General features: G+C 49.9%; 1 protein-coding gene across 1 annotated transcript in view; it reads right to left on the bottom strand.

The window, feature by feature from the left end:
* Nucleotides 1-13,313: 13,313 nt before the first annotated feature.
* The window catches only part of LOC144139853 (uncharacterized), a 1,015-nt gene continuing 859 nt past the window's right edge, over nt 13,314-13,469 (bottom strand). The window contains exon 4 of the mRNA XM_077672099.1: nt 13,314-13,465. Within this exon, the coding sequence (XP_077528225.1) occupies nt 13,314-13,465 (152 nt within the window). The remainder of the gene's footprint in view (nt 13,466-13,469) is intronic.

Below are 13,469 nucleotides of genomic sequence, written 5' to 3'. Positions count from 1 at the left end.
CGTGGGTTGGCGAAAATGTGTGCACCGCCGTGCAAGGCATCGTCTTATTCGCTGCACACCACTTACTTTCCTGCACGTGTACTGCGTTGTAGCAGGCATGGACGTGGTGGCTTAACTGTGACCGGTGCGATGCTTTGTTTGCAAAAGGCTGCGTTCGTGTACGCACAAGCAGGCCAGCTGGGTGAACAGTATGCAGAAAGCGTCTAGGTGAACATGAGGGGGATCCTCCAGACAAGAGGTTTCAATCCGTGTAAATTTTGTAGAAAACTAGCGTGCCAGGCTGCTGTAGTGGGATGCTGTAACGGCTGAAAACGAGAATGCCCGCGTCCTGCTGTGATCATAGCCGCACCATCTGTCTCTTGCACTCGGCTACAAATGAGTGCCATAGTGCAAATGGGTGACGGACTTACGTGGCCTGTACACCTAAAAAGCCTGCAGATTGGAGTGCATCGTAGCGCACGAAAACGGAAGTAATGTACCGGCATATCTAGTAGTGGGTGATCTCACTCAATGTTCTACCGTGTCGTGCAGCAGTTGTCTGGGGGTAGGAGATTTGGTGAAAGGCTGTTGGTCTTGTACTGCTTCGCAAATGTAAGTCTGTCTTCCCCCACCTTTGTGCCAGAAGACAGTTGTTTGCTGCCCTTGTTCCCGGACACAGTAGTAGCAGCAGCCAAGCCGACAGTGATGTCTGGTCCAATGTGGCTCCCAGAGTGCTCCGCTGTGCTGTGTGGCCCCGAGCACTTTCTCATCCTGTTGTGTCCTTGCAGGCAGGACTTTGAAACGGACAGTCCCGACGATTTGGATTATGAACCGAACTTTGCAAGGTGAGCAGATTGGTGTGTTTCTTTCTTGTGGGTGGGTGTGCTTCCATATACAGCTGGCTGCACTGAGGCCAGTGGCAATAAGGAACTTCCCTCAATGTCTTCACGATGTCAGCCTTTGTGGAGAAATGCAAGCCGAAGCAGGCATTCTCATTATGCCAGGGCTGTTTTGGGGTACTGCCAATAATTGTGTCCTATTCCTGAATTTCCAGTTGCTTTTACACGAGTGATTATTTGATCTGCGGCGTCACTGGTGCAGTGCAAATGAGCAACTGGCTTTGGCACCTTCAGCCTATCTGTTTGCTTAGCTCAGTGGTTTGGTTGCTTGGTTCTCTGATGTTGCATTGTTGGAAGTGAAGCAAAGTTGCATGCTGTCTGCCGTGGCCGCTGTAACCTTGATGCTTTTACTCGTTGGGGCACTTTTGATGCCACTTGTTGTTGGCGGATCATGCAAGGTTTGCTTCCTCGCCAATGGACAGCCTCCAGTCTCTTGAAATGCTGAGACTACCACTACCATTAGCAGTTGTTAACCACACCATGTGCATGTTATACGATAGTTCCCGCGTTCTCTCCCGGACTAGTCAGACCGCACACCGTTTCTTCTGTGTTGATGGTTCTGGGTGCTTGCTGCACGAGCTGTTGTTTTGCAAGACTTGCAATGTGACTCCCGTGTGTGCTTTTCACGTGCAATTAATTGCAATGTGTGGTGCTGTTGTTGCACGCAGTGGCCAGGAGGAAATGGGACACCACTTGGATGATGGCAGTGGCGATGCAACCGCGGGCAGGTACTTTTTCTGTTATCAGTTTTGGCACATTATTTTTCGTCTTCTTCTCTCTCTAATCTGTTTAGGGACTAAGCATAGACGAGCAGCGTAGTGTCTTGGCCTCACTTGTAACAGCCGTGCCAGAAAAGAAATAAACTTTTTGTTGCTCTTCAGGTAGCATGGAGGCTATATACCCTTCACGTTCTTTAGCCTGACATGTTGCGAACAAATTGTCGCACCTGGGTCAATTGTCCAGAAAAAAGTCTCCCAAAATGTCCTTGGTGGCTGGCTATTGGGAGTGGCCACCGCACCAGTGGGATGTCGCCTAGATAGGTGTGTATGTGCATACACACCACTTATAAGATGGTGGGGGTGTTTGTGTGCTGCTACCGAGTTCGGGAGAAGCAGACCCCTCATTGCATAGAGCAAGCAGCCGTGATTCTTTCTATATGAGTCTAGGCGTCCCAAGTTTCTCTACCAGTGTTATATTTTCAACACCCCTCTCCCCTTCCTTCTGTCTCCCTTTTGTGTGTTGCAGGCAGGACATCGAATTGGACCGTCACGAGGCTGTCGAGAATGGAACTGACTCTGCAGGGTGAGTGGCTGTTCTGCCTATCCTTATTGAGGGGCAGGGCTGGGCAGCATCACAATACCGTATTTACTCTCGTAATGAACCCACTTTTTTTCCAGCAAATTCGGCATGAATATGGCAAATTCGGCAGGGCTGGGCAGCATCACAATACCGTATTTACTCTCGTAATGAACCCACTTTTTTTCCAGCAAATTCGGCATGAATTCGGTTCATTATGCGGGAAAAAATTTTTTCCCGCGGGAAACAGATTTTTTTTAAATTTGAAATTCCACACAATAACAGTTGCTAAGAGAAGCGCGTTAGAGCCTTACCATTTTCGTGAAAACACTTGGGTCATTATGTAATAGATTTTCTTTTTTATTCTGAACATGCCAGTGGCCCCCTACTCGCCATGGAGCTGTCCTCAGTGAAATCGCTAGCGGCTTCACATTCGTAGTCGACCCACAGCACACCGTCTTCCGTGCCGTCAAGGCACTCCAAAACTTCTTTCACTCCAAAACCTGGAAACTTCCCTTTTTTGGTCCCACGAAACGCACGGCGGACCTTGTTCACCGCCCAAAAACCTCGTTTTCACCCGTAGCGTACACGCGCTGGGTCAACACTGAAGTGCCGCCCAGCCGCAGGGTTTCCATGTGCATCAACACATGCTCCACCACCTTCAGTTTAAACCCCGCTGCGTAGCTTGTGCACTGGCCCGTCGTACGGAGCGCACCAGGAGCTCAAAAAAAGGTCGCAACACGGCTGAGAAACAAAACCACGGAGCGTAATGGCGACGTAGCGGAACAGCTAGAGTAGAGAGCAGAGTACATTTAGTCCTTCATTCGCACGACGCCAAAACCAGCCAGAACGGCAAAGAGCAGGGAAGGAGTGCGTTTTGCGCTTTGTTCGCACGCCGCAACGTTTTTATGGCGCAGTGTTATGAGTTCAGCAGGTGGCACACGGCAAGCGCGCAATTTTTAAATTGTGAGCCACAGCATTCCCGCTCACGTCACCGGCTACTGGCGTGATTTCTTTTTGTTAGAATGCGTTTTTGGCGTTTCTGCGTGTACTGTGGCGTGATATCAAGTTACTGCGATCGTCTACAACATCAGCAACCGTGCTGAGATAAAAACATATCCCCGCTGCATTTTTTATTCAAAGTGACAAAAAAGTAAATTCTCAACAAGAAAAGTGGGGGGAGGGTTCATTATGCGAGTAAATACGGTACTAGGATATCGCGATAGTATCTTAGAGATGCTTTTGAGCATCTGTGTTTTAGTATGAAAATACACTTTAAAAAATATATGTGTATCTCTGTATGGGAATACAGTTACGGTGCATCGAATATATCGCAATACTCTGGCACATATGAATATCTCGCTACATTTATTTTTGTGGCATAGACGTCAGATTTTTTTTTTTTTTTTTGTTCAGTTGGAGCCATGCCGCCTGCTTCCCTATACCCCCTCCGATTTACATCTCCTAACGTCCATCTGGGGACGGCAGTGTTGGCTTGGAAAGTGCCGGGTAGATAATTGCCACCACAAGGCATATGTGTGTTGTGGATCTTCTTGGTTCAAGCAGTTGCACAAAGGAAAGTGAGGGATTCGGCCTATAAAGCACCGATGGGACACATGTTGGTCGGGTAAAGCACGGAGCCTATGAATGGCTCAAATGAAGAGACAGTAATTGCATCGTGCTTGCACCCATATTTCAAAATGCGGTGGGCCTCAAACGACATTGCAAGAACCAGGAAGCGCAGCGAGTTGCCATGGCAGGGTTCCACGCACCGGTGGTGTTTACCCAAGTCCCGACTGCCTGCTAGTGCGCACTCTAAGTAGGGTGTGGGTGCGTTTCCCATGTTTATGTTTAACACTTTGTCCGAGGAAGGTAACGAGAGAGCTCCTATTTTGATCTTGTCACAGCTGTAGCATTTTGTTTGGTAACGTTTTGTTCAAAAACAAAGGCTAGTGTTGCTAGATAAGGGTACAGAGTATCTGCACTCTTTTCTCCTATTGTTCCATGCCAGCGCCGAGATCGCTGGTCAGTTTGCATTATGCGACACTTGTTTACACTGTGACGTTTTGTTGTTTGCGTTTTGGTTGGGCAACTCTGGTAGGCTTAGCGTGTCCTCCCTGCTGTGCGGCTGCACGCGACTGACGTCGTTGCGAATGCGAATCAAAGATAACGCGTGTAGTAGCATTTCAGTTGCAGAAGTGTCCAAAAGTGCGGCAAATGCTGGGCCCTGCCTAGCCTGACTACGTTCCTAAACATTATGGTCCTGCCGCACTTTGCCTCGGTGCGCTGTCACCGGATTGTTGCGGCTGACAGTGGGCCAGTGTCGCTGAGGTAGAATCCGGGAACCCACTTTTGTGAGGGTGTTGAAGTCAGTGGGGCAGCAAAGTCACTGGTGTGTAAGTGCCTGTGCAAGTTGCTGATGAGGCCAGCGGAGCAGAACTGCTGTTCTCTGGATGCACCTGTGCCAGTTGCTCGAGGGGCCAGCGGCAGCACTGCTGGTGCCTTGCAGGTTCGCCTCAAACGGTGATCACTCTCCTACGCCTGCTCCTCTTCATTCTCCTCTTTTCCCCCTCACCTGCTGTTCTTCTCTTCTCCTCTTCCCCCGGCTTCTCGGAATTTCTTGCTTCCTCCCCTCTTCTTCTCTACCACAGCCACTGTGGTTCCTGACAGGCATCTAGTGACCCGAGTTTTGTATAATTTCACAGTCGAGGGGCTCCATTCTAACATGGGACACTTCTGTTGGGCAGCGTGCCTGTGTGCCAAACAGGTGCTGCGTGTGTGCACACTTCAAATTGTGAATTGTTTAATTAGGGTGCTGGCTGGGGTGTATTGGCTTTTCTTTCTTCTTTTTTTCATTCCTGGCGTTGTTGTGCCATCTTTCCCTGCTGTGTTGCTCCTTCCATTCTGCAGCATATCAGTTCTTCTACGCGCAGCTGGTTGGGCCAGCCTCTGTGTAAGGCACGGTGTGTGCACCTCCTTCCTTACCCTCGCAGCATGGAGGAGGAGGAGGATGACCCCGCTGTGGTGGCCAGCGATGCGAAGGTGCTGACGGAGGCTGACATGGCCGACATCATCAGGTAATTGATGGGCCTCTCCTCCTTGCCACTTCCATGCTACGATTCTTTTGCTTCTGGTGCCGGTCATTTCCAGGAAAGGGAGGTTGTGTGGGCAAGTTCTTGCCAATGTCGTACATTTTTAACGGCGGAGCTGTTGTACAAGGCGCAAGTTTGCCGTTGCGGGAAAAAGTACCAAGAAAATTTCGAGCACCCGTCAGCGCTTGCATTGCCATGGCCGCAGCGTCCCCGATGGCTCTGGCAAAAAAAGAGGGGGAGGGGGGGGGGGGATATTGCATATACATAGTACATAAACATTCTTTCATAGTACATACATCCTTTCTCTACACGCCTGCAGCACCTCTGCACAGTGTGCTAGGGCAAAGTATCTCCAAAACACCGTTTCCCAAGCCTAGCACCGACACTTGGAAAAGTCCTAGCGCATGCGGTCAAATGTGTAAATACGCATAAGCTGAGCAAATGAAGCAAGAATATAACTAGGCACAATTATTAACCAGCTGTAAAACATCAGTCATGGCCATCAGAATGAGCTAGGCTCTTTTAAATCCCTTCACGACGAGGCAGGTTTTCCCGAAACCATTCGTCAAACAAATCGGATCGCTGCCTGACGTTCCCCCAAGGCAGCTCCCACATTTTTAACGATTTTAGTCTGCTCATTGAAACAGCTGTTATGAAATAATCTGATGACGGACAGCTGTGAAATCGAAAGTTAGGCCAGTTGGACTGCGCACGGTTACCGGCAGATTGCACACAATGGATTGGGAACCAACCCCCCCTACTTGAGGCATTTCTTACCTTTTTCACCGAACGGAACGAGAATGATGCATTCGTGGGAATTAGTAAAGACCGAACTCTACTGAACTCTAGTTTTTTATTACATAAAAAAAAACTTACAAGGCTGACACTTCTCGGGGTGCACCAGTTTGCATGGTGCACCTCGTCGAAACAATTTTCGCCTAAAATTTAGTCTGTTGTAGCCGATACTCTGCTCTAGCCGGGTCCATTATGAGCGGAGTGGACTCCATTTAAAATGCATGGGGACCCGACAAACCAACAGAAATTGTTTTAACAAAAAGTCCGTTGTTGCCAGATCTACTGTAACGAGTGTAGACTGTATACGGCACAACTTAATTTCTGAACCCTAAAAATGATAGTTGTAGTCAATGTTGGCACTATCTTCATTACAGGAAATTCTCATTACTTGGCATTTGTTAATACTTAGGTGCATGAACCATTAGGTACATAATGCAGAAATATTGTCAAGATCAGTTTGACTTCGTAATCTCAGAGCTATTAGAAATTACCCGTTAGATTACGCAATCATCGGCAAACAATTTAACCAAGGAACTAGAATTAGGAAAGTCATTTATGCAAATGAGAAGAAGTAATGGGCATAGTTCGAACCCCTGCAGCACACCTGAGTTAACCGAAGAAAGGGACGTTGCATTTGTTCGAGGGCACATGCAAACACTGTGGACATCAAAAGCCCAATAAAGCCAAGTTTATATGAATGCAGAGGGACATCAACTTTTGATGCGTATGAGGCGCAGAAGAGGTCAGATTGTCACCAAAGTTGTTTTCAGTACATGCAGCTGGCGAGTACAAGTACGTGCTTGCTTTCTCGATTCAGTGAAATTTGAATGCAAAAAAAGCTACAGTGGATGTTCGAATGTTAGTTAACTCAAGGCTTAACTGCATGATGCATGGCGTGGCAAGATTGTATGGTTGGAATGCAATTACATGGAAGGCATTGAACTGTTTTCGAGCACGTGAGGCTTGTGGCAAGTGGTTGGCCATGTATCCGCAGCAGTGCTATTGAGTGAGACTGCACCAGAGGCTTTCTATTAATGTTTTGCCACTGATTTGTGCAACAGCTGTTATGGCAGTGAAGAAAGCGAGGGTGGATAGTGAACGGAAGTGAAATACAAAGCTGGCAGTGAAAGTGCAGCCGGGACTTCTCTTTCTGTCCGGCCATGCAGACGCTGCCGTGCGTTCCTGGAGGAGCGGGGTCCCTCCCAGGAGGAGGAGCTGTGCTGCGAGGAGGTGCTGGGCCCCCACAGCGTGGAACTGGTGCACACATCGATCGGCAGCCTGGCGGACTTCCTGGCACGGCAGCCAGGGTTCGAGCACACCCGCGAAGGGGACCTCTCCTTCGTCTACGTGGACCCCGAGGTGGAGGCGGGGGACGAACCTGCCACTGCTGCACCCCTTCTGAGCTCCTCAACAGACAGTGGCCTCCTCTCGGATGACTCCCCCGAGGTGTGCACAAGTGCGAGGAGTGGCACGGCACAAAATGAGCCTCCACACAGAATTAACTGTAAATGTCCTGGCAGTATTCATTCAAAGCAAAGGCAGTAGTAGTATGCGGTAGGACCATCTCTGTTTAGGTGTGTTGCTCCTTCCACCAAGAACAGTGGAGGAGGCTGGGTGCAAGCTGTCTGCATCTTTTAAACAGCAAGTTTTGCAGTTGTAGCAATGGTTAAAAATGGTAGCCAGCCAGAATGCAGGGCAAAAAAGAGGTGCGGTTGTTTTTGTGAAATGCGGGAACAGCGTAAGGGACCTTTTTGCGCAATTCTGCGTTCTGCTTTGGAGCTGTGCGATATGAGTGGAGCGTCTGTGTAAGCATTAAAAACTAATTGGCCTGTCTCCGCTGCTGAGGATCTCGTGCACATTCAGTCGACGCTTGCGATTTGCGTTCGTTCGTGTGTACCCAGTTGAAGACGTGGCATGACTATCCCCACCCATCACCCTCACCTGTGGCGCCCCCCAGGGTGCCGTACTACCGCCTACACTCTTCAATCTCTGGCTTGCCCCAAATGCGAGAGCGTTGTCAGATTCGGTGTTGAGGTGCTCTCTACATCATAGTGTAAAGTCATTGGTGTAAAACGTTTCACCTGTTCCCACTACAGTGCTTGCGTGCATGTGTGTTGCGGTCACTGGCATGGGTGCTCTAAGATTATGATGCAGTGTGGGCACTATGGGCTGCGTTTGGGACATTATGTTGGAGGAGACATTGAGGGGGGTTCCACAATAGGGACAGGATGGAGGCAACTATTGGGGCCTTGGAAAGCTGGTGGATGTGACTAAGGGGTGGCAAGTGTACAAGCGTGGAAGTTGTAGGCTTGGATGAAGTTTTTGTCTGCTGCTTGCGCGTGCCCAGGACGGACCAGCCGAAGCTAGGGGAGTGGCACAAGGGGACGGGCCGCAGAGCGGGCACGTGAGCCCCTGTGGAAGCAGCAGCCCCAGCCACAGCTCGTTCGTGTCTGCCCCGGATGACTTCTTGGAGGAGCTGGAGGAGAAGAGGTGGAGAGATGGCTGCACCCAGACAGTGCCTGCTAGGCTGGAGGAAGCAGCCGGCTGCTGTAGCTTCCAGGGGCACGGTGTTCAGAAGGACACACACGATCGCCACACCCAGACCAGCCGCATGGACACCACACAGGTACGGCTGCTGTTTTTCTCCTCACCTGGTATTGGCTTCCTTGCAGTACTGTTTACTAATGTTTAATGTGGTTCTTCATTAACCAATCGAGGGGGAAAGTGCACTTGGTTGATAGGAAAAAATGGGAAATAGAAAATATAAAACGGTCTTAAAGGGGCACTGACACAAAAATTTAGCATCTTGTTTTTTTCGTTGCGATAAGTAGCTAGTGACCTACTTATAACCTGTAGAAACGTCATTTGCTTCAGCGTGCGACGGTTGTTTAATTAGAGGGATTTTAAATGAGGCCAGTCGCAGTTTCGGTTTCAGCGAGTGCCGCGAAACGATGGATTTTGTGGATTTTGTGTGAACAAAGCTGACCACGTGACCGTCGGAGGGATATCACAGAGCAGAGCCGCCGTAGCACTGTCGAATCTGCATCGACGGCAGTTTCTGCGAATGCCCCCAAGTACTGATCTCGTGAGGGGCTTAATTAAAAAGTGACCGTGGATGTGACGCAGGCGCTGCGAGTGCAAATGCTACCGCGGCTAAAGAACGACGCGCGACGCTCGAGACGGTGGGTGGCAAGACGCGCACTGGGAGCAGCCGGCCGGTCTGCCTACAGGTCCGCCTACAGATGTGTTCGGCTTAGCACTGCGGCGGATATTCAAGTGCCGCTCTCGTAAGCGGTGCAGATGACAATTTTTAATGCAACCCGCCATCGCATCATTAACTCCTTTCTCATTTAAGCCACTATGGTCGGTAACAAGCAGCGGTAACAAGCTATCACTCGAGCTACCTGCGCCGGCCTGGGCCACTTCGCGGCCGTGGCCGCCGCCTGCACAGCGACCGTGCGGCTAGCTCAGTGGGCTTTTCGTGCCTCCGGCGCGTTTTCGCATCCAATGGTAATAAACAGACTTAGAAACAGAGTGCCTGGAATCACTGTAGAACTTTGGTCGCGGCCAGCTGCCCGATGAGCTGACGAAATCACGGTGCCTCCGCCGACAACGATCGGGTCGGTCGTTCTCGAGAGCAGAAGCTCCGCCCTCCGGCCCTTTGATTGGAGCGGCGAGCCGGGCGAGCCCGCGTAAAACGCCGGTAATGCGGAAGCGGCAAACACAAACTCGTGACGTGTTTGGATGTTGTTTATTTACAATTGCGCGTGGTCCTCTGCTGGCTGCTCGGTTGCGTTTCGCACACTTCAAAATTGATTTTAAATATGTTCTAGGCTGTATTCGCCGCTGATATTTTGCAGATGATGTATATGTGTTCCCACCAATCTATCTCCGACGTTATCTCGCCTTCAAAATTTTGTGTCAGTGCCCCTTTAAGCGAAGGCCACAGATTACTTTCAGAGTGGGAAAAAAAAGTGGGGTTTCTGAAGGACTCCTCACAAATACAGTTAAACCTCGATGTAACGAACTTCAATGTAACGAAACCCTCGATGTAACGAACCACTGAATTTTTTGTAACTTCAAGTGTATGCACACCATGTATTTTCACCCTCTGTGTAACGAAGTCCCGTTTGCCGGAATTTCAATGTAACGAAGTTTCATGGAGAACGAGGCACGATATTTAAGTTGTAGAAGTAGATTTTGGGAGACGCAAGCGCCGAAATGGGGTCCCAATAAAACGTGAACGGCGACACGGGTCGCCCAATGCCGCGGATGCAGCCAGCCACGGAGTCCTTGCCTACAAACTGCGTGGCGTGCATACACGGCTGGCGCACTGTTTCTGTCGGAGTCTAATCGTCTACGGCTTAATCGGCATCAGCGTGAACCGCACGCAGCGTTTTCTCCCTGCGAAAACGCAAAACGCGCCCCGCAAGCCACAGGCGCGCTGACGCAGCCGCGGAGACCACCCGCGCGATGCGGGTAGCTCCAGCGACCGCTTCTAACCTCTCGCTGAAACGCAACTCGAGGGGCATATGAGAGGGGCGTGCGAGAAAAAAAGCGGATAACGTGGGCGAAATTTTCATTGTAAAACGTGACACGCGCCGCTTACGAAAGCGCCCATCAAATATCCTCCGCGGTGGTAAGCCTAATCGCCACTGGCGTTGCCGCCGCCGCCGCCGCAAGCCGCCGCTTTGCACTTCGTTCGAGTTCGCTCATGCTTGTTGGGTTTCGTCGTCCCAGCAAGCATTTGTGAATCTTTATGAGCCTTGCACGCGCGTTTTTTTTCACACCGGCGTCCGCGATTGCGTGCCGGCGGCGGGAAGTGACTCGCGCTGCGCGCAGCGGTGGGAGGAGCCTGGCCAGTTTCGCCATGGTTTCGCCAATGGGGAGGCGCGCACCCTACGGCGGGAGCTTCGAAGCGCTCGGGGATGCTGGCTGGCTAGACGATAAGGCCGCCGCGAAGGATATTTGATGGGCGCTCTCGTAAGCGGCGTGTATGACGTTTTACAGTGAAAATTTCGCCCACGTTATCCGCTTTTTTTCTCGCATACCCCTCTCGTTTGCCCTTCGAGTTGCGTTTCAGCGAGCGGTTAGAATCGGTCGCTGGAGCTACCCGCATCGCGCGGGTGGTCTCCGCGGCTGCGTCAGCGCGCCTGTGGCTTGCGGGGCGCGTTTTTGCGGGAAGAAAACGCCCCATGCGGATCACGCTGATGCCCGCGTAGACAATTAAGCACCGATAAAACAGAAACAGTGCGCCGGCCGTGTATGCGCGCCACGTTTTCTTTTTCAGGAAACGCTTCACGGGATGAACACTTCATTATAACCGCGAATTTCTATGTAGCGAAATTTCAATGTAACGAAGTAAATTACGAATTTTACCGACTTCGTTACATCGAGGTTTAACTGTAGTAATGTTTCTGCATGCCAGGTGGAGAAAATGTTGCAATGAAATTATTTCACACCAAAGTCATCTCGTTCCTTACAACTTCATTATAGTGATATTTAATGGTAACTTGTATGTTATATTGAAGATTTGGTTATATTGGGCTTCTACAGTAGCAATGACGAGTAGAATCAGGAGGGCCTGTCATCCTTAAAGAAGTTGGGAAAGAGGGGTGCTTTAGCTTGTGTATTAGTACTTCAACTTTTTACAGCGCAAACACACGAAATGTCACTTTAATGAAGTTTACACATATAATATTCCCTTGCACCCTTCATTATTTCTTGCAGACCATCCCATGTTCTCTTACAAAAAAGTTTTTAGCTACCTTGCAGTCGTAGATTTTTTAAAACACTTATCTTATTGGCCATAACCTCACCTGTGCTCATGACGTGTTGCAAATAGTGGCAAGACCTGAAACTTTACACCTTAGGTGCCTGCACTCACTGTGTTTTAATGTGACCCTATATAGGCACCCTTTCTCTTAGTATACTCATTATGTTTTAACATGGCCCTATACACCATTTCTGTTAGAAAATTTTTAACCTAGTGCCTCTATTACAAATCTTTCTCATCTCATTCACGATCGTCATGGTGCTCTTTGCCTTTGTCGGCCTTGTGCCATTAAACCTGAAATCATCATCAAACACACGAAGAAAAAAGGTCAAACGGCACACCACGAGTGCTCGTGGTGTCACTCGTGGTGCCGTTCGTCCTTGTCTGTTGACACGAACCAGCAAGCCCAACAGGTTCTTGGTATTAGCAGAGCCCCTGAATGCTGTTCTGGTCACGAAACTCCAGCCACAGTTTGACACGGGCAAAAGCTGCCACGAGGGTCATCGCTGTCGGGGAGGGGGCATTCTGCGCCCTAGCCACCCACGTGCAAAGTGCACCACTGAAGCTGCTGCCCATTCGAGGCAGTTAACAGGGCAGAGAATAGTGGGATGTCACTCGTACTTAGTTCGAAATACAATGGGGTCTCTGCATCTCTGTATTGTCAGGAGTAATTGCCGCATTAGTGCATGCGAGTCACTGCGAGTTCAATCGTGGAGCCCGGGATGAGTAGAGAAAGGCGCACCGCCGCGTCAGGGGTTGTAAAGGCCAACGTACGCAGTGAGTTTCTAATTTGTTGTGGGTCTGGAGTGTTGGCACGACGGCGGAGGTAGGTGGGGAGGGAGTGACAAGTCCTTTTGTTATGCGCGCACAGGATAGTTGCTTTTTTTATTCACCGAAATTTTCGATAACCAATAATACAAGAAATAGAAAAAAAATCAACTAGGCTTTTTCTACAACCTGAGGGGTTATCTTATTGGGGATATCATTTCCAATATTAAAACGGGTGTCGGACATTTGTACCCCGCCCCTCCCCCTCTGGATCCGCAAATGGTCGTGTGTAGTGTGTAAAATTTATGCGAGTAAATACGGCAATTTCAAGGAGCAGGCAGCTTACGATCAGCGGTGCAGCGAGCAAGAATGGGAACGAGAAACAATACCACGAACGTGCAACGTATAATAAAGATTTTAATGAACCATTAAGAGTAGCGCATGGGTTAACACTGGTCGCACATTACCGCTTCACTGTTTATCCATCTGTTCAGAGTGCATGTTTAATTGCTTTTTTTTTTTTTTTTTTTCATCCTTTCCCCTTTCCCGTGTGGGTGTGCAGTTGGTGGAGCAGGAGCTGAGGCTCAAGGAGAAGATCCGTGTCCTCGAGGCCAAGATTGCCTCCATGGAAGATGACCACGAGTGAGTGTGGAGTGCTGTTGCTCTCGCCTTCGTTGCACATCGCCCGCTACAATTCTGACCAGCTCATCAGGAGTGGAGAAGAGACACCCTGTGAACAAGTGTCTCCCTCCCTCTCTCCCTCCCTCCCCCTCTCTGCTGCAGCCGGGAGATTCGGGAGCTCCGCCTTGCATTTGAAGGGCTGCTGCAGCACTGCAGGTGCCGGCAGCCACCATCACCCCCTGA

This window comes from Haemaphysalis longicornis, unplaced genomic scaffold (assembly GCF_048455015.1).
Source record: "Haemaphysalis longicornis isolate Haplotype H1 unplaced genomic scaffold, Haemaphysalis longicornis Haplotype H1 scaffold_5, whole genome shotgun sequence".
NCBI lineage: Eukaryota > Metazoa > Arthropoda > Arachnida > Ixodida > Ixodidae > Haemaphysalis > Haemaphysalis longicornis.
The sequence above is the reverse complement of the archived record's forward strand: the minus strand, read 5'-3'. Positions and strand labels throughout refer to the sequence as shown.